The sequence below is a fragment of the Haemaphysalis longicornis genome, unplaced genomic scaffold (assembly GCF_048455015.1).
Source record: "Haemaphysalis longicornis isolate Haplotype H1 unplaced genomic scaffold, Haemaphysalis longicornis Haplotype H1 scaffold_1, whole genome shotgun sequence".
In the NCBI taxonomy this organism is placed as follows: Eukaryota; Metazoa; Arthropoda; class Arachnida; order Ixodida; family Ixodidae; genus Haemaphysalis; species Haemaphysalis longicornis.
The window spans coordinates 442,180,583-442,202,680 of record NW_027526203.1 but is presented as its reverse complement, the minus strand read 5'-3'; the positions used below and the strand labels follow the sequence as shown (position 1 = coordinate 442,202,680).

At 43.6% G+C, this 22,098-nt stretch overlaps 1 protein-coding gene across 1 annotated transcript in view; it reads left to right on the top strand.

Annotated features, from left to right (window-relative positions):
• The window catches only part of Nop17l (PIH1 domain-containing protein Nop17-like), a 37,146-nt gene extending 15,274 nt beyond the window's left edge, over positions 1-21,872 (top strand). Inside the window, exons 5-8 of the mRNA XM_077687529.1 lie at positions 777-870; positions 1,037-1,110; positions 10,669-10,877; positions 20,489-21,872. Coding sequence (XP_077543655.1) covers positions 777-870; positions 1,037-1,110; positions 10,669-10,877; positions 20,489-20,699 — 588 coding nt within the window. The 3' untranslated portion in view covers positions 20,700-21,872. The remainder of the gene's footprint in view (positions 1-776; positions 871-1,036; positions 1,111-10,668; positions 10,878-20,488) is intronic.
• Positions 21,873-22,098: the final 226 nt, after the last annotated feature.

Below are 22,098 nucleotides of genomic sequence, written 5' to 3'. Positions count from 1 at the left end.
CTCGCTCATTAGAGCCCTTGAAGACTGTCGCCTTCAAGGACAAAACACGAGATTGCAATCACAGATTTTTGTCAAGAATCAAATTGTTAACATGCCCTGCTGCTTCTCAATCGCAGTTTACTGTTGGTATTCTTCAGTTTTGTTAACTCGAACTTTCATTAACTCGAACTGAGATGGCTTCCCTTTGCTGTTGGAATTAACAAGCTTTTATGTACAGGACAGGTGAAACTTGAACTAGCATTAAATGGACAGAAATAAAAAAAATCTATTAATTGATGTTAGGTCTGGTGTGTAGTGGACGCGCACTTCACGGCTCACTGAAGGTGCCTTTTCCATGCTGTGCTCGGGCGGTTTGCGTAACCTGAGCCGCCGGATGCATGACACTAAACTTATCATGTTCCACATCTGCGCCACCGTGCTATCAGGGACCGGGGGTGGGGGGGTTTCACCATTTCTCTTCGCTTAATAAAGGCAGTTGAGTTCCAGCAACCGATCAGTGTGTACACTTTTATCGTCGCTCGTCTCGTCAGCCGAGGAGACAAGGCGGCTCACATAAATTGCACGTTGCTGGCTGTAGTACAGTGTGTAGTGCAAAAAATTAGGGCACACAAAATGGAGCTGCCAATTTGACTTGATAAAAATAAGCCACATAGCAGTTTTACATAAACTACTTTCTTTGTAGTGTACAAACTTTCCCAAACTTGCTCCGAGTGTTTGGCCTTTGCATTAAAAACTTTATCGGCTAAACATAACTTTGCAAACATATCTTTCTGCAGGCTGGTATGGAAAATTTCAACCATGTTAACTTATCGGAGGACCAAAATGAAAATCCCCAAGGCACCAACCAGGCATCGAATGCTCCACGTCTCTGTAAGTGGCCTCTTCTGCCTTGCCTAAAGCTGTTAAGCTCAATATGTCCAGTACGTGCTAGCTCACACTTTGCTGGATTAGAAGGGCAAAGAGTTTCAAAAGTCTGATGTAGAGCGTGCTGCAGTGTTGAGATATGTTTGCTGTAATCATTTCTATTTGTTTGCAGCCCGCCAGCAGAGGTCTCTCTCGGAGTCCCATGCCTATCAGCAGAGGTCCTTCTCAGAGTCTTGTGCATATCAGGTATGTACCGGCAATATGTGTTACCTAGTTTGACTTTTTTCTTAGCTTTTGAGAGACAGCTTGTTGAAGGGAAGGAATCTTAAAATTTGTCAGCTTATATGTTAAGGGGGGAAACTGGTCTTAAAACAATTTCTTTTAATTTGCAAGTAAACATCGTGAAACTTGCCAGTCTTGCTGCTTTTCCCCCACTGATTTTGAATATGCCATTATTTTTTCAGCTGGTCAATTAGTTCCTAAGATCATTAGGGATAATTAGCCATTTTTGGTCAAACAATAGGCAAAACAGAGTGGGTCATAAAACTGTAATCTTGATCTTTTCCAATAGTATGAACCCTGGTGATTGCAATTATCGAAGCAGTTTTTTGATGCATTGCTCGGAACTAATTTTACAGCTCATTTAACTTCAGTGTTCGAAATGAGCTCTGAAAATGGTTTCTTGCCACTGGTGCCACCAAAGTTTAATAAATCGTTCCCAGCGATGCATCAAAAAACTGCTTCGATTATTGCATTCACCAGGGTTCATACTACTAAAAAATATCAAGATTACAGTTTTATGACCCACTCTGTTTTGTCTATTGTTTAACCAAAAATGGCTAATTATCTCTAATTATCTGTGGAACTAATCGACCAGCTGAAAAAATAATGGCATAATAGGAAATGAGTGGGAAAAAAGCAGCAAGGCTGACAAGTTTCACGAAGTTTACTTGCAAATTAAAATAAGTTGTTTTAAGACCAGTGTCCACCCTTGAATAACCTTAAGGTTATTTGTTATATTTTTAAGGAGTACTGACACCAAAGATAAATTTCTAGAAACTCCTGGTTTGCTTCATGCAGATGCCAAGATGCCTTTAAGCAAGATGCTTTTACGAGTAGCTTCCAGCTGGTCAAACACAAAAACGTTCTCCCCCTTCCCTCTCAGCGGTATGCGTACTACTTGTGAACGAAGTCAGCGCACAGCAAAAATAATAACTAAAGTTTTGTGGGGCTTGCAGTGTCGTCCGTCCTTTCTCACCCCTTTGTCTCCACCACCACCATTTTTGGGCAGTCTCAGACCCCTATGTGGTGGGACTAATCCTTTAGTTGAGCAGGGCAAAAGGGGGCCATAGGTGGCCATGAAAGTTCGCTTTGGAGGCCTTTTGCACAAGCCAAGGTGGGGCCTCTTTCTAGGACAGAAAAACGTGACGTGCAATGGCCTTAGGGCCTGCACCTGCTTCTGGACTCCTGGCAGCTGGGAACTGAAACTGATGGCATGTACGGTTGTACCATCATTGGCAGCACATTTGGCAGTCTTAATTTGTGTTTTTTTTTTTATTATTATTATTTTAGTACCCTAAGGGCTCGTAATGGGCATTACATAGGGGGGGAAGGGGTTAAAAACAAACACAACACTGTTTCACCGTTGAACGAGTCGGACATACAGAGTACATCCATCATTGATCGTTCTTCCTCGTGTCTTTTTTTGTTTAACAGGGCATGTATGAACACAAATAAGTTAGTACTGCAACAGGGTTATGTATAAGGTGCTAGCAAGAGCAACCCGTAAGGTGATTGATCGGCTGGCAGGTACTCGCAAAAGCAAAAAAATTTTTAAAAATGGATGTCAGTACTTTTCATCATTAAGAATGAGGAGGGTGCTATGTTAGTTCTTCCCTTTATCCCTATTCAACTTTGTCAAGTCAATATCAATAGGTTCAGAGCAGTGGTGTTGTCAGGAATTTTGCTCGGGAGGGGGCCTGACCTATGAGCACTTGACTAAAGCTCCATAATAAGCCCCCTACTCCACCCTGGACAGTCCTAAGGTTGCCACCTTCTCCCGGGGGAAAAAAAAAAAAAAGCACTTGGGAGAGGGTATATGAAAGGTTGGATTTGTATTTTTAAAAAGATGCCATGTTTCTTTTTTTACTTTTTTTTTTAACATGCGATGCCTTTTATTGTAGAGTTTCCTAGAGGGAAATCAACATAACGTTTGTACTGAAAGTGACTGAGATTTTGGTCATTGCTCTGAATGTGCTGCACCGAAAAATAACCGCATATACTTCTGCACTGAACTGCATACTTCTGCACACAACTGTGCTGAAAAATAACTGCACATACTCATCTGATGATGACGCCAGAAAGATGAAGCCAGATCATCTGCTAGCTTCATCTCCCTTGCCTCCTTTTCCTTATCTGAAGCAGTGAACTGGTTTATTGATATTTGCTGTGTCATGTCTCATTTGTGGAATGTTTGAATCAGTTGGGCTATTGCCATCTGGGCAGCAAATCGTGCACTACTGTGACCATTATTCTAACAAATTTTCAATATTATAGCTAGGCATCGGTGGTTGTGTTTTTCTTGAATTTGGTTTTGTTGCATTGTTAACAAGTGGGTACTCGAAGAAAAAAAGTGTGCAGCTTGACATGGAAGTGCCAGCAAAAGAGCTGGAACATAGAGGCACATTGTCTACCTTGCCTCAGTAATATTGTTTTGTCAAGGTTTTGTTGATGCCTTGCGTGTTTGAAGGGCTGTCAGTTAACTTACCTCAACTAACTAACCAGTTGACTAGTTAACTAACCAGTGTCTGAAGGTGTCTGTTTAAAAACACAGTTGTCCGCCCACCCCGGTAGTGTGCACAGTGCATTATAATTGTGTTTGTTTGGCAGTGTTTGTCGCCGTGCCTCACCACCACTGCAGAGATACTTCTGCAAATTTTTTTAAAGCTTGTATGGCCTTGTACATCATGGAATTTCTAAATAAGTCAAACACTGGTGGTTTTACTGTAAAGCTCAAGCGAATTGACTGGCACTTCCCGCTTTTCTCTTGAACATTGTATTGGAGTGTGGACGTCCAAAGAACATGAGGTTTCCCCATTTCATGTGCGAGTTCACTTGAGTCTTCCCCTTCCTGACTCCCCCCAAAGGGTAAAAAGGAAGCTTTCAGCCAGCTGCAAGGGTGTGTTTCTTTTGCATTGGCAATAATAACTGGGTTAAATAGATCAGCATCCACTGACTCTGGAATTGATTAAGTGAAACATTTGTTTCTGCTTCTGCTTCATTCTTTTTGTGATCAGTAACGGTGTTGTGACATGCGAGGATGTATTTTTTTTTTTTTTTTTTTTTAGCCTATAAGTTGTCCAAACCCATAGTAATAGCTGTATCAAGAAAAGGTCTGTACATGACGTGCACATTTTTGAATAGTCGCTGTATGCATTCGCATGAAAGATTTGCATCGAAGTATACACAGGGCCAAAATATTTTTGATGAAGCTACAATATATGTGTACCCGGGTAAATATTGCAAGTGCCACATTACTGTATAAGATTTAGTTAACTGAAATGTTAAGGTGCAGATGCTTTGAAATCAATAGACTTGTTAATTCAGAATGCATTTACAGCTGTTTGCGAGTGGTGCATTTGTATGGATCTCAAAAATTGGTCCTGGTCAGAGCATGTTATGGCCTAGATGCACAATGCTGCTTACATTTGTCAGTGCATATTTGTATGGCATGATGAACAGTTGGAATATTTAGTGCCCCTTCTATAATTCAGCAACGCTAAGAAGGGGACCAGTTGGTGCCGATTAATGTTTGACTGCGCTGAGTATGTACAAGAGACGGAGACCAACACTGGGGACCATACGCAAGGCGAGCGCAAACTATCAAGTGCTTTATTCACTAAACACACACGGGTACATTGTATCAGTGAACGTAAGGTGAAAAAAAAAAAAAAAAAAAAGTATCATGAATTCGCATGCATTGTTCTTCATGTGAAGCCGTTTTCAATCAGCCTTATCTCTCCCTGTGATAAACTTGTTGAGGGTGTGGTGCAGTCTTTCGCTTTGGAAAATATGCGGCAAGCTTCGACTATTCCTCTTTTTGTGCAATCTTTCACCTCTGCCAACACGTGTGTTTGACAGCCTGCAAGCAATCACAAGCATAAGGAACACTGTCTACGCACTGCAAAAGAATGCAAATGCTTGCAGGTGTTTGACAACACGCACGTGTTGGCAGAGGCGAAAGATAGCACAAAAAGAGGAATTAGTTGAAGCTCACTGCATATTTTCCAAAACGAAAGGCTGCGTCAGCACACCCTCAATAAGTTTATCACGGGGAGAGATAAGGCTTATTGAAAACGGCTTCACATGAAGAACAATGCATGCGAATGCATAATACTTTTTTTTTTTTTTTTCACCTTACGTTCACTGATACATATCGATGTACCTGTGTGTGTTTAGTGAATAAAGCAGTTGGTAGTTTGCGCTCGTCTTTTGTACGGTCCCCCTCGTTGTTCGTTTTCGTCTCCTGTAAACATTCAGCGCAGTCAAACATGAACCTCTGTATTTTTTTTTTTACCAGTACCAATATTCTATACACAGAATGCATTGTTGCACGCATTGTTTTATTTCTGCATATGAATTCATAATCATGACAAAGTAAACCAATTTCTAGTGCTGTGGCTTCTTTGTCAACAAGCAGGAGTCATAGTAATGCCAATCTTAGCAGTCTAGCAATTCTGTAAGTAACGATCCTAGTTATACTCAATCTCACAGGCTGGTTGCAGCATGGCGAAAGGTACAAAACATGTGTGGCGGTGTCCTGCAGAGCACATTATAGTGCTCTCACAGCACATTCTATTCATTCTGTCACTAAAATAGGCATTGGTGTGAGTATTCGTGTAATTTAAGACCCACTAGGAGGCCTTATTGTTGGTTGTTTTAAGCTCATTTGCCTTTGGTACTGCAGTTTCTTGTTTTTTGCCTTCTGATAGGAAAGTGTGATTGGCAAACCTTGTTTAAGCATTATTCTGTAAAGGGAGTTAGAAAGGTGTGTTTAAATGCCAAGTGTATGTATCTGGCAGCATATGCTGAGCACATGTCATTGAACAGACAAACTTCAGCTAGTAGACATTATAAAAACAGGCCCCCTCACTTCCACCAGCTGTAGGCTTTGCTTCAGCTTGATTTCGGTCGATTATTTTGTCTTGGTGTCCAAGTGCAGTGGAATTATTCGTGCAGGTACACATGGGAGCTTGGTGTCCACTTGCTGCCAGACTGTGTGTGTGTGTGTGTGTGTGTGTATACTTTATGTATTTGTCAGTGCTATCGATTATGCTACCGGTTGACTGTCAACTGTACCATACCTTCGAAATGCACGGCGGGTACTTTCTACATGCTCCTAGGTTCACTACCACCCGGGAGCATGCAACTTTGGTGCACGCTTTATTTCTGGTTGCCCAGTTTGCTTTGTGTACTTTGTAATGTGCTCTCTTTTGCCAAAAAGAATTGAAAGAAAAATGCGAGAGACATGCAAGCTTTAAGCGTTTATTTCCAATCAAGCAAGGTATTGCTTCTCATCGAACAAAACGTGAGAGAGCTACAGAAGGTGGGATGTTTCAGTTAAAAAACAGCTAGCCTTTAGTGTCCCTTCAAGTGCGAAGCTGTGTAGGGATTGGCATACTTGACTTCCATGCAGCTTGTAAGTTTCCTGCCATTTGCCTTCATCTTTTATGCTCAGACTTAATGAAAATCAATGCCTCCCATTGGAATCAGTCACTGTAACAGTGCATACAAACGCTGTTTGTTGAGTGTGGATGGTTGGCAGCAACATGGGGCCGTTAAAACAAGTGCAGGTGTTTTTCTGCATATGTCCTCCCACAACCGTCTCAGTGTGTGCACCATTCAATAACTTGCAGCATTCATTTTTTGCCCCCCTGGTGAGGTAATCAAGCAGCGCACCCTTGTAATTCCAAAAGAACATGGCCACGCACATTTGATGGTGCTTCTGTGAGTGCAGAAGGTCTGATGTGCCACCTAATGGCTGTGTTATAGGGCTTGGTCTTCTGCTGCCGTTGTCAAACAAGAGCAGGAATATGACATCTGTGACAGCTTTTGTTGCCTTATTTTTTTAATCGCTTTTGTACCAACAGGCTTCTTTGTAAGAGGGCGTCCAGGCTGTGTGAGCTAAGCTTCTCTTCAGAATTTTTAACTATCGCAGGTTCACTTTCGCAGCAGTGCACATAATTTTCAAATGGAATTTGCAGTGGTGGCTACCGGATCCAGCGGCGTGGCTATATGGCTACCGACTCTGACTAATAAAGACTGTTTGCAGTGTGTGAAGTGCTCCCAAGCTTCTACTTAGCTCGGTGGTTTTTGCAGTTATTCGGCAGTGCTTTGGAACAGACTTGAAGTATACCTGTCAAGTGTGGCGAATTTCTGTCTGCCATGTACCACTGTTGCACAGTGTTTTGCTGCAATTGTGTGATGTGCGCATTCCTGAAAGTTCTCATCGTTGTCCTTGTTGTAAGGTTGACATTAGATGATTATAATGCTAAGGCTTCAATGTTCTCTATATGGGTGGACACAAGGGGGGCCTAAGCATCTCACAGAAGGGGGTAAAAATTTATTTTTCTCTAAAACTTTTTTTGAAGGGCTAGGACAATTTATAGACCCTGCATGGCAGTTTGGTCCAATAACAATACAAATCTAGAGGATTTGTAGATTGCATTTTGCCTAGTAATGCTGAAGAGCAGGAAATGCTTCGGGACATGCCTTGGGGGACATAAGTACAGAGCTGAGCAATGAAGCAATCCACTACCACCTGAGGTAAAGGAATGCTGGCAGTTGTAGGTTGGCACAAACTTACTTCGAGGAGAAGTCAAGGTGGGTCCAAGCCACTGAAAGGAAAGTGGGTGAAGAATTGGCGTGGAAAGAAGTGTGTGGCAGGCGTTATGACGTAATTCATTATTTTACCGTGTCACCAAAAAAATATGTGCTATAAAATCTATGCATTCATCCTGTGCTTGCTTTTAGAGCATTAACATGATGGAATCAACTTTTTAAATGGAAAGAAAATAGGAGTCGCACTTAAGCACATCAAGTGGGAAATCCCAACAGTGTGAGAAAAAGCCACATAGTGGCAGCTGCATACTGGCAGCGAGAGACTGGGGAGGTAACCACTGTTGCTGAAATGCACACTGTTCGGCATTCAATGGACTTGCTATTTGGTGGCCAGCTGAAGTTGTTATTGGGTAAAAATGTTGATTTGTCAAGCCTTTGCTAATCCGCCTCTGTGGCTATGTAATACTGTGTGGGTATGTGTGCTACAGTAGAATTGTTTGTCAACTGCATCGTACATCACACGTTGTGCAATCTCAGCACTGACAGCAGATGCAATTATTAAAAAATATTTAGTTATAAAACCAGGTTAATAAATTTGGGTGGGAACCTTGTTGACTTTTTGTGCAGTTGTTGCTTTGCAGCTGTGATGATTACCAGGGTTGTTCTGTCACGAGCTTGAATTGTGCGAGATAAGCCAATAATGACAATGAAGTCGCGACACTTTTTTGGGTACAGGCAGTCACTTTACGCATGGTGCCGTTCAACATTTTTCTGTTTCCCTATTCTCCTGCTATGGGTGTGCAAGGTCCCCGATCACGAGGGGGCTCCCAGCCTCGTTGACCAGGTGATTGTTGAAAGACGGGCCGTCGGAGCCCGACTTCGTGTAGCACTCTTCCCGAGTGTGCCCCACCTGCAGAGAAGCGTGGACGCCGACAAGTTGCGTGGAAAGAGCCAGTGATGGAGGGCCCCGGCAACAGAGCTGCTGCCAGTTGTGTCACTCTAAAAAATAATTTCTGATTATCATTCGGGAGGCTAACTGAGTCATGCGTCGGGTTAGCGTTGGGGGATGAGCAGGATGGAATAGAGGGCAAATCCTTGATTGAATGAGCAAGAAGGCTGACCACACATGTGAAAGCAGAGGAGTGTCTGGAGATACAACTGGGCCATTCAGAGGCAAGGAACACAATAACAGGTTGGTCAGCCTTGATTGTTGGGTGGAAACGATTTGGCTAGTGATGGCGACTTTGTACCCTTGTGGTAATGTCAGAACAGATGCATTTATAACGTTATGGCAAACTTTAACGTGCTGGCTGGCATTAAGACAGCAGGCCTGAAGCTCAATGTCAACAAACCCGTATTTAAGGCTTTGCACCCTAATGTCATGCTTGGAAGCTATTAATTAAAGCACAGTTTTTCAGCACCTCCATAACTGTTGATGGCAAAGGTGCTTGAAGGCACGTCTGTAGCATGAGCAGTGGGACGTTTAGTTTTAATGTGAAAGCAGTTAGTGGCACATGGCACTCCAAAAAAGCGGTACCTTGAGGAAATGGAGCTCTTCAATTCCCATTGAACAAAGCGATGGTGTGTGCACCTATTCCAAGGCAACGGTCTGGAAAGGGGCACATTTCAGCGCCCTCTTCAGAGCTTCGCACTCCAGCAGGTACTGCCGCTCTTGTTCAGCAGCACAGCAGTCGCCACGAGCCACGACGCAACAAATGCATCATCACTCAGCATGTCACCATTGAGATCAACAAACTTATAGAATGGAATAAAGGCATCTTCGAGAATGTGATTAGAATTTCTAAGTTTGTGGTCACTGTGCATGTGTAAGAACAAATGACACAAATGTGTCTGCATTCACTACATAAGAAGTGCTTAAGCATGTTTTGTTTTCCTCCTCTTGTCTTACCTGACACTAAGCCAATGTCTTAGTGGGGTATTGTCCATGGATTTAAATAATTATTTGGTAAAGGACGAAGAACGCATAGAAAGCCAAAGTCATTCCTGTGGAACTGGGGTGAGCACTTGGCCAGTCCCCGTCATGACATGCAGAGGTTGAATGATGTAGCAATATCTGGTCATCCTGAAGGAGTGGCTAAGTTGGAGAAGCATCATCATCATTATATGTCTTGTTTATGGTCACTATAATTGTTGTGAGAAGCATCATCATCATTATATGTGTTGTTTATGATCACTATAATCACCTATTAAAATACCTGTTACAGCAGTATTGAATTTTTTGTTTTTTAGGTCCTCAAATTGCTAGCATCACTTTACCCTCTTTCCCTTAGTTTTGATTCGTAAGCTTCAACAATGAGACCGCAGTCAGGCTTGGCCGATCCCCCAGAGTGGGTACGTGCCATTCTTGTTATGGCTCCAACCAACCAACCAGCTATTATGTGGTGGTGAAGGGGCATAGTGGAAGAGGAAGTTGAGTTGGAATCGGTGCCTTGCGTTGTGCACCAGTGGTTTGGCACCATTTCATCTTCATTGCCAACCTGCCAACTCGCCCTTGGTGACGAGAATTCTTGTTCAAAGGCATGCAACAGGATGCAGTCGTCTCCGGTAGGTGGTCTACACCTGGGGTGCACTGATCCTCAAAGTTTCGTTTGTTTTTTGATGCTGTTATCAGTTGACATTTGCAAGAGTCGTGTATTGATGTCCTGTTTCTGCCACATTTCTTTGAAGGTCTCTTTCTTGTTCTCTTGCTTTTCAAAGATTTTGACATGTGTTTCTACGTTTATCAGCTTAGATGATTGCTGGGGTAATTATCCTGCGAGCAATGTTACTGCTGCTCATCCTGCTCTTAACGTTAAAGAGGGCATGCATGGTGGGTGTAACTTTTCAGTCTGATGAGAGGCCTTGCTATGTGAAATGGCTTCTGATCACTTGTTTTCAGAACTGTTCCTAGCAGGTGCAGTCTAGCTCCTTATTTTTAATGAACATCTTGTGTGGCTCTTTCAGATGCCTGAAGGCACTCTGCGGGGCATTTTAAAGCACGGCACTTACTGGAGGCGCTCTGTTTCGGTTTCCGAGTCGAGCGATGACAGTCCATCAGCCTTGCCCCTTGACTCTGACGACTCTGGCCTGCTGTTCCCTGCCATCTCTCTGGACAGCATCCAGCCCAAGAAGACTGTCAGCTTCAATGATCACATCAACCACATTATCTACAGGTATGTATGCTGCTCAGTAAATTTTATGACCTCTACGTTTTTTATTCCGTCTCCCAGCACTGTGAGAGCTCATGGCATTGCAAACACAGCAAAAATTGTTTCATTTATTCCTGACTTGCTTTATTTTGCAGTAGAAACAAGACTATCAAGGGCATACTTAAAAAGTAATTGTGTAAAAAATTTTTAAATTGCGTAGCTGATGTTTCTCAGCCTAATTTATTAGGTGCTGTTTTATCTACATTTGGTGTCTCCAAAGCAGAGAGTATATATCATTGGGTCTTTTTGTTGATACCTTGTTGCTCCCTAATGTGGCCGAATCCTAATGGGCGAGGGTCTTCTGCACCATCATGTAATCCAGCTAAATTTCATCTCTAACTTGCTGGCCTGATTCCCTCACCAGCATTACTCTGAAAATTTGAAGAAAAATAGTTTTGTTCTCCCCTTCACAAGTTCTCTGCAGTCCCTTTTTTTTTGTTGCACAGGGTGTCCCAGCTATCATGCACCAAGATTTTAAAAAAGAGCAATGGCGCTACTCGAAGAAAACCTAGTGCATAGTGTTTCCAAAAGTACAGTGGAGTAGTGGCCAGTAATTTTTTCGTTAATGAGATGTAATTAATTGGTAGTAATTAATTATCTAACTCAAAAAATAGCGTCCTAATCATTAAAGGAGCCATGAAGACAAAATACGAGTTTGTGATATACGAAAGATTTCGTTTTTATAGTGCCTCCAGTGCTTGTCCGAATGCAAACGATGCTTTATTCACTGAGAAATTAATTAATTTAAGTTAAAATTGATTTTCCTGCCAAATCATGCATTTTCGTGGTCTGCCATGACAGCACAGGAACCGACCGCTCCGCAGCCGATTGGGAAGCCTTGTTTACCGTTAGTGAACCTAGATGGCGCCACCATACCGTGGCAAGCCGTTTTCTGCCTGGTTTGTTTTTGACCGTACTTAAACCCGGCTTGTTTTTGTTCAGGGAGAAAATAATCGTTTTGTGAAACATAGTGCTGACTCGACAAATATGGTCACGTAAGACACCGTTGCTTGCGTCAATCGGCCAGTGTCCTCTGAGACAACCCCAAAGCCCCGCAGTCCTGTGCAGCTAAACCAAGCATAGTGCGCTCAGTACCAACAGCAGTACGCATCGTTACTTGTATGTTTACATGCGCTTTCGTAACTTCCACTGTTTGTCCCACCATTCTTACGGCTTTAAAAAGAGTGCCCTAAATTTAAGCGCAAATAGCTCGTTCGGCAAGCTTATAAGCTCATCCTAATTTGCGTTTGCTTTTGCCGCCCTCCGCCAATCGCAGAGCTGTCTGGTATGACGTCATAGGTTCTGTTGCGGGAAACGAGCTTGTGGGTCGCATGGCCATTCCCGTTTTTCCTAATTATGTAACTTATGTGAGCAAAGTTGACGTTAAAAGTGGTGTCAGTATGATTCTAACGAGGCAATGTTTTGAATGAACCAAATGTGTTTTCTCTTCATGACTCCTTTAAAGTGTCAATGAGGCTCTTGTAGGTACTCACGAGAGGTATCTAACTGTGGTATTTTCAGTGACAAACTAATTGCGTACTCATTTATTCTGACTGATAAAGAAACCCCGCGAAATATGAAATACCACGTGATGGTGCTCCCGCATGCATCATAAACCAGTGCCCTCAAATAAGCTGATTGAAAGCTACTGCTTTGCCTGGTGAACTCCGGAAGATACAGTGCATCAGCTCGATAATGACCCGCATGGAAGGAACAGAAACAGCACATTTTGTGGGGCATGTGTGGCAGATCACAAACATGCTCGCAATTTCTTCTTTTTTGCTTTTCTTTGTTTCATTCTGGGTGATTCACCGGAAGCCTGTTCTAGGGCACTGCTTTATGATGCGTGCAGAAGCACCGTCACGTGGTATTTTTCATATTTCACAGGGTTTCTTTATTAGTCAGGCATCAAGTATTGACAGGCTTTATTGCCAGGCTTTCACGTTCAAATCACGTAAGCAGATGAAATGCCCTGAGGACTTTTTTTGACTACCTAAACTGAATAATAAGCCGAGTTGGCTGAATTCTCTCCACAATCTTCGGTATCCCGAGCAGAGAATCGGCACTGGATTTGTAGTGGGAAGCGGCTTTTCTTTGGTTCAAGAAATGTTCAAGATTTCAATTTCTTTTTGTGGCCTTCGGTAGTGCATCAATTGATGACAGCTTCAAGATCATCAAACATTTTCTACCAGTAGTGTTTGCGAAATTTTAAGGGAATTTTCGCTTGTGTCAGCATCTTGGGATCGCTCTCACTGCCCAGTAAGCCTATACAATGAGCATAAGCCATGTTAACCATAGCTTAAAATTTTGCCGTAATCACAGAAATGCATATGGCCCTTGAAAGATGGCGCTTAAAAAAAAGAGGGAACAAAATATCTTTCTTTTTAAAGACTACTACTTACTAATTTTTGCTGTCCATCTCATTCTAATCAACTGAAAAGTATTTTTGTACCTACTAATATATTCAGCTTTGATTGTATATGGGACCAGTCTTAGCTCCGCAACATGTTTTTTTTTTTTTTTTCTTCAGAAAAGACAAAAGTGAGCTGCAAGCTTTCTTATCTTACATAAGTTTCGTTACAATTATTTTTATTTTTTTTATATGCATATCCGCATGCATGCATACCTGCTTAGCAGGCGAACTGAACCGCCTTGAAATGAATACCAGGCACACCTTCTCCATGCCAAAGCACGCTTCTGTTTGCACATTTTCACCTGCTGTCCTATTCTCACTCCCCCGGGTGATTATTTGTACCATACGCTGGGCCAGTAGTTGGCAACACTCGAAAGCAGTGGCTAAACTTGTCGAATTTCAGGGTTCATAAGCTACGGGAAGATTTTTGGAAGGAGGAAGTTAGAAAGAGTTATGTGTCCGGGTCTAGGCAGGGTGAATACATTTGAGGTAAAGCTTAAACAGTTGAATGTGGACATCTTTGAGACCGCACTCTCTGGTTTTTCTATTCATGTACACATAACCTTCCTATATAACTGCTGCTCATGGCTACACCTAGTCACCCCCGATAAAGAAGTCGTGTAGGCTGTAGAACATTGGGAACACTTTGAATAGTCTTTGTTCGGAGTATTTTATATGTTTCATCTAAGTCTTCTTAGAAAGTGCTTAATTTTCCAGCAAAACATTTTAAAGGGATATCACATGTCAAAGAACATTTTTATTTTATTCATTTATACACCTATCTAAGAATAAGCGTATGCAGTGTGGGATCTGCCAAGGTTATCAGGTGTGCTTGTAAGACTGTAGTATTGGTCTGTATAGCAGGTATTCAATGGCGCGGAATGCATGCAGGCAACCAAGTGTGCGCCGCCATATCTGTGGCCAAGCGTTTGTTGCTAGGCGATGTTGTGCGTACGGCCCGAAGATCAGGCACCCCTCTTCTCCTCCATGCAACCGTGTGAGTGCGCCCACGGCCGGGCTAGAGCAGCGGCGTGCGCGTTGGTGGCGGAACTTTACGTCAAGACAGGGCTGCATTGTTCTCGCCGTCGCTGCTGCGAAGGCCGTATCAACACAGCACGCGCCGCCGCTCTAGCCCGGGCGTGGTGCGCCGTCACTTGTTACGTCAGGCTCCGCGGGATGGCGGTACTTGTCCATGCTAAGCACGACTGTGAAACACGTGACTGTTTCACGTTACAAACTCTACCTCACCAAACGCACAGTATTCCCTCGAGTTCAATGTGAGTGCGATTAATAACATCTCTGTTGATGCCACCGTTTAGAATCGGATTGGAACGGAGCCGATGACGCACGCCGGTGTTTTTTTTTTTTTTTTTTTTTTTTTTTTTTTTTTCTTGGGCGTGCGGGCGCAGTGGCCCAAGCCGCGCCGTGTCCTTGGCCTTGGCGCATCGGCCATGTCTGTGGCCGTTTCCAGTGTTGCCAGGCGAAGAAATTGACCGCTAAACTTTTCAATGGATAGCACCTATATTTTTGCCAGAGCACCGTTACATGAATTGAATGCCATTTTGCTTGGGATGCAGAAAAACTACATTTTGCATCAAAGTTAAACTGTTCCATCATATATGTTGCAATAAAATAAATAAGAGCCTGTGCGTACTGGGCTTCGATTTTTAGTCTCAGACTCACCGTGGATAGCTAGGCATTTTTCAGAGCTACTACAGTTAAACCTCGATATAACGAAGTCGTACTTGGGGCCGCAAATTTCGTTAAATCGAGAATTTCGTAAAATCGAGGTTTCGATTTTACAGTTCATTTAACCAGTTATTGGGGTTTTAACACTTTGGCCCTCGCCAGGCAACAACTGCTATGTAGTTACCTCTCCAATTAAAGCGAAATTTGTACTAAAACTGGCCGCGAAAATTGTGTGAATTAAGAGTTTCAACACTTGGGCAATGGAATTCGGATAGCCGACGGTAGTTCATGTGTCATCGTAAAACCGGTGCTTTTTCCGCAACGCCTCATTAAATATGATAGCAGACTAGGTTTCCACTTTTTGTTTTTTCATTTCGGTCACTACTAAATGCCGCTGTTATAGTCAATTGAACCCGCGCAACGCGCCCGCGTCCATGTCCCGTGAACTTCACCCCGTCGAGGTGCTCGTTCGAAGTTACGCCTCTTTTCGTCTATTCAGTGGTAGGCTTAGGGGCCTAGGCGCGGCGGGCCAACAGCGGAAGGCTGCTATGAAACTTTCGAAAGACTTTTTTCATGTACAAAGGCTCTGCAGTATAGGCGCGTGATGCAACCACAACACTCGAGATAAAGCCATTGGTCTCTTTTTTTTGCCTGCTCAAAGCAGCTCTGAGCAGCTCCAAGCAGCTCCGTATTTTATTTGCCCATAGAACGTCTATGGCGGGAGCAGTTGTGGGCTGCTTGGAGCTGCTCAGAGCTGCCCTAAGCAGGCAAAAAAAAGAGACCTCATGATTGCGAGTTCAGCGGAGTACACGCGGACCGCTTCACTGTGTGGAGCAGCGCTTACGTGCTCCGGAAAGCGGAAAGCTTACATTAAATAAAATTCTTCCGGCCAAATTCGATTAAGCAATTACTTTTATGCCCACTGAGCCCTTACGAAACTGATTTCTCCGCACCGCAGCTGTCTAATGAACGCTGGTGAAACGAAGATGACCACGTTCAAAGAGAGCAATTTATTGCCACCAGCACTCGATATTCAAGCCGTAGTGAAGAAGTCCGTAAGCAGTGCTTGGCGTTTCTTGACCAGGGCGGGCTTTACGTGACGGTCGTATGCTGACAGCGCTAACAAGGTCTTAACATTCGTGTGCACCTGCGTGCCTCCGCAGAACATCGATGGCATCCATCACACTTCGGTGGCTGTCAGTTTCACCGAACTTCCTCAGGCTCTTGTTCGGAACACTTTTCTTTCTCTTGGAGTGCTCATGCTGCTTACAAAACTCACCTAACGATGCACTAACAAAATATTAATTTGGTTATCAGCGAGCACAACCTAGAGCAGCAGCACCGTGAGCAATGACGCGTTGAAAAAAAAAGCTTGAAATAGGCTTCGGTAGCCTAAGCATAGAGGGCGCTGGCGTAAGCAACGATGGAGACGTCAAAATAGTGGCCGCACTATTAAACCGTCTATGACCGCTAGCGGTTTGTGCAGCTTCGTTCTTCGCTTTTAATTGTTGTTAACCGTAGATTTCACCGCTTTTCTTTCATTTGAGCCTTCAAGAGTCAATTTGAGCACTGAATTTTTTCAATGTAGGGCCTGAGAGGCAAAATAAAACGTGCCTCGACCGGAATTTCGTTCTTCCTTTCTTGCCGTGACTTCGTTAAATCGAAATCGCCGCACAAAATTACTTCGTAAAATCGAGACAAAAATACATGCATTTAGCAAAATTTTGTTAGAAAACTTGAAAAAATTCGTTATATCGCGAATTTCGTTAAATCGAGGTTCGTTATATCGAGGTTCAACTGTAGTCGTGTCGCAGCTGTTTGAAGGTACCTACGGCATACGATAAATTTGGCTAAGGTGTAATTTCACTGCAGTCGGCATTCTAGTTAACACAGAGAGGAGCCTTTTTGTAGTGCGTTTAAAAATGATGCATAGCTTTGACCTTGGCCTTGTACATGTGTTCTGTTGGTGAAGCACATGGTTTCTTTGTATACATACACCTCCCGCAGCGATTCAGTGTGGCACTGTAGGTTTCCAGAAAAAACTAAAATTCTGTGTGATAGTCAGGAGAATGTACACCCAACGGCAAAAAGACATGCACCCCTCCGTCTAATGGCGACAATGGTTGGACACAAAGCTTTCTCGTGAAGGATTCCTTGGTTGTCGTCCGAGTTTGGACTTTGACTTGCAGAAGGTTTGGACATCGACTTGTTGAGCTTTCACTTTGACTTGCAAGCAGTTTGGAATTTTGATCGCAGCGTCTTTGAATTTGACCCTTTGCCATTTGTTTATGTGATTTCGCGCAAAAAAACCCTTGCGTTCAACTATCGTCATCATTAGACAGAGGGGTGCATGATTTTTCTGTCAAGTTTTGCACATCCATGCACCCCTTTTCAAATCCAGAGTGCTTCGACCGTGCCAGAATGTCACAATTGGATATAGGTCGGCTTCATAACACAAGGGACCCAGGTTCGATTCCAACCACACGAAGCGTTTTTTCTTTCATCTCACCCACGATCATCGTCGGAGCAGGTTGGCTTTCCTGCAGCATGTTTTCGATGCGACATAGAAAGCTTCGCTTTAATAAGAAGGTAGCGCAGTGCATTGCTGTGCCATGTGACGTTACATTTCTTGTGTCAAGATGTTGCTGTGCACATATGTGTTCATCTTTGTTTGCATTCATGCCTGTTTCGTGCTTGCAGTAGGGAAGGCTGACTGCATGCAGTGTTTGGCATCAGGGGTCAATTTCTGTATTCCCATGTCACGCATGCAGCTTGCCAGAGCCCAGCAAGTGTGAAGCGTGGTACTGGCTTTGGCAGGATTAGACAGATATGATGTTGCTGCAAGGCTTGTTCTGTGTATTAATGTTCGGTTTCTTATCCTATGGCACGTAGCATTGTTCCTTTCTATATAATATACCAAAAGTTACAACGAACGCTTTTCAATTTTCATGCTGGCTAGACACAAGCTACTGGTTTCTCTGGAGGATCATGACCATGCCTAACATTTTTGTCATGCTGCTTTGAAGATAAAATTGGTTTTTGGACAGCATACTTGTCCAACAATATAAAAAGATGAAACGCAGGTCACTGACCAAGTCGAAGAAAACAAATTCACTTTCCGAATTTAAAAAAATTGAGAACAAAATTGACATTATGAACAAGGGAGCTGTGGTACTCCCGAAACATTAATTTTTTTTTTTTTTTACCTGGTCAGTGACCTGCGTTTCATCCTTTTCTGGCTGAAGGTTCTAAATAAAAGCAAAAAATGAAGCAGACCAGTAAAGGCTGATGAGAAAAACAGGGTGAATAAAGAAAGCAACCCCTAGCACCAATGCTGCGCGTAATCTGCTTGTCAACAGCAACCAAGGGAAAAATGTTGCATTAGCAAACATAGAGGGGCACACATGCGCACTGTGATGTCTCGATCGACGCATGGCGCGGTGATGCATTTTTGCGGCCACTCGCATGCCCCGGCTTATTTTGTCATTGGGTGTGCAGGTGCCGTCATATGTGATTGGAACAAGGATTTGGTAATATCACAAAATATTTCTTACTGGCTTTACAACGGCAATTACTGGTTTACAGGAAGCTTTTTCAAAAATTAGGGAGGACTCCTTTATACGCACACCAATGCCGCCAGGTAGTTTCCGGAAGAAGAAATTCCTGTAAATTTACGAAACCATGTTCTAATTACTTTTGACGGCACCTGTACATGCCATTTGGCAAAGTCAGTTTTTTGGGTGCTGCTTTCAAAGCATAAAATCAAAAGGAAAGGGGGATGTGGTTTCATGGAGGGCTTTGTAGACCCCTTGGGGAATTAACAAGCCTCTTTCGAGAGCCACTTGTACATGGCAAAGTGTGTCTGGAGCAAATTTCTGTTCCTGCTGCAGCCGAATGACTATATAGTATATCGACCTGTGTGGAAAATGGAGGACTGTTCTTCTGCTGCCGAACAAAATCTGAATAAAATGCATTAATGGGGATGGCCAGCTTTGGCAGTAGTTTGTGGGACTATATGGACATTTCCGCTACTGTAATGAGGCTAAATGTAAGCTTAATGTGATATCATGGATTGTGAAAACCATTTGGGAGTCCACATAAGCACTTTACTTACGGATACAGCATCTGACTGCTTTTACTCACCCATTCATTCATTCAATTGTTCATCAGTACCGCCAACCATTGTTTGGTGGTCCAGGCAGGAGTGGTACAAACCTGAAAATTGAAAAAAACTGGCGAAGCTTGCACTAAGTCGCGCAAGGCTTGGACCATAGTGAAACTGCAGTATTTCTTTCTATGTGAGCACTGAAGGACACATCACCATGCATTTTTACATTTGAAAATGCTTATTTACATGTTCTATCATCGCTTTGCACTGTGCTAGTAGTAGTTGTCGTCGTCATATGCATCGATATCATCGTGTTCCTCATGCCAAGCATTACATGTGCGGTAGCGCTTGACGACAGTTAAGGCGCAGCAGTGGTGCGTACGTGCACGATGCATACACAGCTTTCCCGGAGTCGCGTTGAGGTTTTGTGGAGCAGGTGTTGCGCTAGCTGATGCGTTGTTGGGTGCTGGGCAACGTGAGGTGCTTCTCGTGGTTTTGCCCCCCCCCCCCCTCTCTTCTCTCTCTCTCTCTCTCTCTCTCTCTCTCTCTCTCTCTCTCTCTCTCTCTCTCTCTCTCTCTCTCTCTCTCTCTCTCTCTCTCTCACTTTAATTAGATGGGCTAAAGTCACTGCACAAGCCGGGGATGATTGCTCACGGACACGCTCACGGACACGCTTGGCATATTCTTGGTATTTTTAATGCGTTATGTGCCACACATCACAGCCAGCTACAACAGCTCCGCTGTTAACAAAACAACTACGGCAAAAATGGCACACTCAAAACAGTTTTATCTGAACACGCAAAGCATATAAATGGACTTAAGTTGTGTGGATGCAAAAAGACACAGAGTGAAAATATAATATTAAAAAAATAGCCATAATTACTGTGAGTAAAAAGAGAAGTAAACAAGAAATGCATCTATGAAATGCTGAAGCAATGGAAGTGTTTGGGCTTGTTGGTTCATACTTCAAACAAAAACAGCACTCAAGACGGGACAGAAAGGAGGAGGCTACACACAGCGCTGTGTGTGTAGCGCACTGTTTTTGTTTGAAGTATGAAATGCGTCTGCAAAGAAATGAATTTCGTAAATGCCTTTTCAAGAAAATGCATTCCAGAGGATGAAATTCAAAGTGAAATAAAATGGAAATACAGTAGGCTTAGGTCATTCCGTAATATCATTAAGCATTTTGTTTGAGCAAAGTGTCCCCGATTTTCCGAAACAGCCATGCAACACCTGGCGGGCACAGTGGCATGTGCTAGTCTACGACCCAACAAGGGTGGCGTTGGGTCGTGCCCTCCTGAACGGATGGCAGCTGGCTGGGCGTTGAGTGCCCTCTCATGGCCTGCACTCTTGTCTTCCCTGCAGGCCAAATTCCAGTGCGCTAGCTCGGCGCCGCAAGAACCAGAAGAAGGCAGCCAACAAGAAGAAGGCCGCTGCTCGTCGTGCCCTGAGCCAGTGCGACTCGACTGACACGTCGGGCGTGAGCAGTGGCAGCGAAGCCAGCCTCGAAGACGTCTCACAGGGCTTTACGCCTGGCAAGGAAACCACCAAAGGGGGGGAGGCCATCAAGGCCTGAGTGGCCCCCACGCCAAGGGGTGACATGCCGGCAAGCAACGCGGGGTTGCTGGGCCACAGGCCACCCCGATTCCCATTTTCTGCCCCCGCGAACTGCTCCTAGAGCCTGTACAAGAATCCTCTCATGTCGGTGCGGCATTAGACATCATTGCATTGGACCAAAATGGCACCCTTCTTTCACTGAGCTTGTGTCGTAACAGTGCTGCATAAAGCTCTGCGAAAGAATCGAGCTCATACTCTCTCTCTCGGTGTTAAGTCATGAAAAAAGAAAAAAAAAAGTGAGATTCGCAGCAACTATTCCTCTGTTGCAAAGGTGCTGCTTATCGCAGAGCCATTTACGTAAAGGAACATTACACATTCTTTTTTGCAATATTTTTTTTGTAGGGTACTTAAGTGTTTTGTAGCTTGCTTTTAAAGCATATGTGTTTTTTGCGTTTCCCGAAAACAGACTCCCGGAATACTTTTGAACCTTCTGTAATATAATTACGGAGGTCACCGGTGTTTTGCCATTTGTTTGCCAGTGATGGATGGGGCATTGCCAACTACAGTCGACTCCAGTTAATTTGATCCTGGTGAGAACAAAAGCTGATGTGACCAAAAAGTTACAGAAAAAAAGTGGCACAAAAATGTTTCACTCAGCCTGGCATCAGTTTCCAGTAGTAGTCCTTGACAGCACGTTGCCATTTACACCTAATTTAAATGTTTAGCACACAATGACCTCAGTTGCTTTTATGGTGCCACCTTAGGTTGATGCAGTGACTAACACGTATGATTATCAAAGCCTGAAAAAACTGCAGTTGTGCCTCATGGCACATGTACTTCAGTATGAGCTTCATTTACTCCCCTGAAAGCTGAAACAGGGACCATTTAAGTCGAAACGCACAATCTGCAACGTATATAATACTCTACTTGGCCTTCATTGTGGCAGTCCTAGATTCAAGTTTGCGAAGTCGTACCGTGTAGAATTCACTTGCAATTCCTGGTGCATGGAACACAACATAAACAAGGCATAGACTGTCAGTTATTAATTTCTTGGGGTGCTGCCCGCAGCTGCACACGCACACACCACACACACAAAACAATGTCCGATTGCAAAAGAAGATGTGACACACATAGCATGCAAGAAGCACAGCAATGATACACACCATAGTCGATTCCATCTAAGTACGCATGTTGAGAAGTTAAGAAGTAAACACTTGGTAGGCTGTGCCATATTTATATGTCGTGCTTCCTCTGCAGCCTGTTTTAGGCTTACCTTATGCGCGATCCTACGTCACAAACTCGAGTCATGTACCAGCACGCACAAAGGAACGTACTAGCTTCCTCTGAATGTTCACAAAAGTCGCAACAATTTTTTCTAGCATAGCATGAGAAGGGGCACTTGCAGCTCTTGCAAAGCC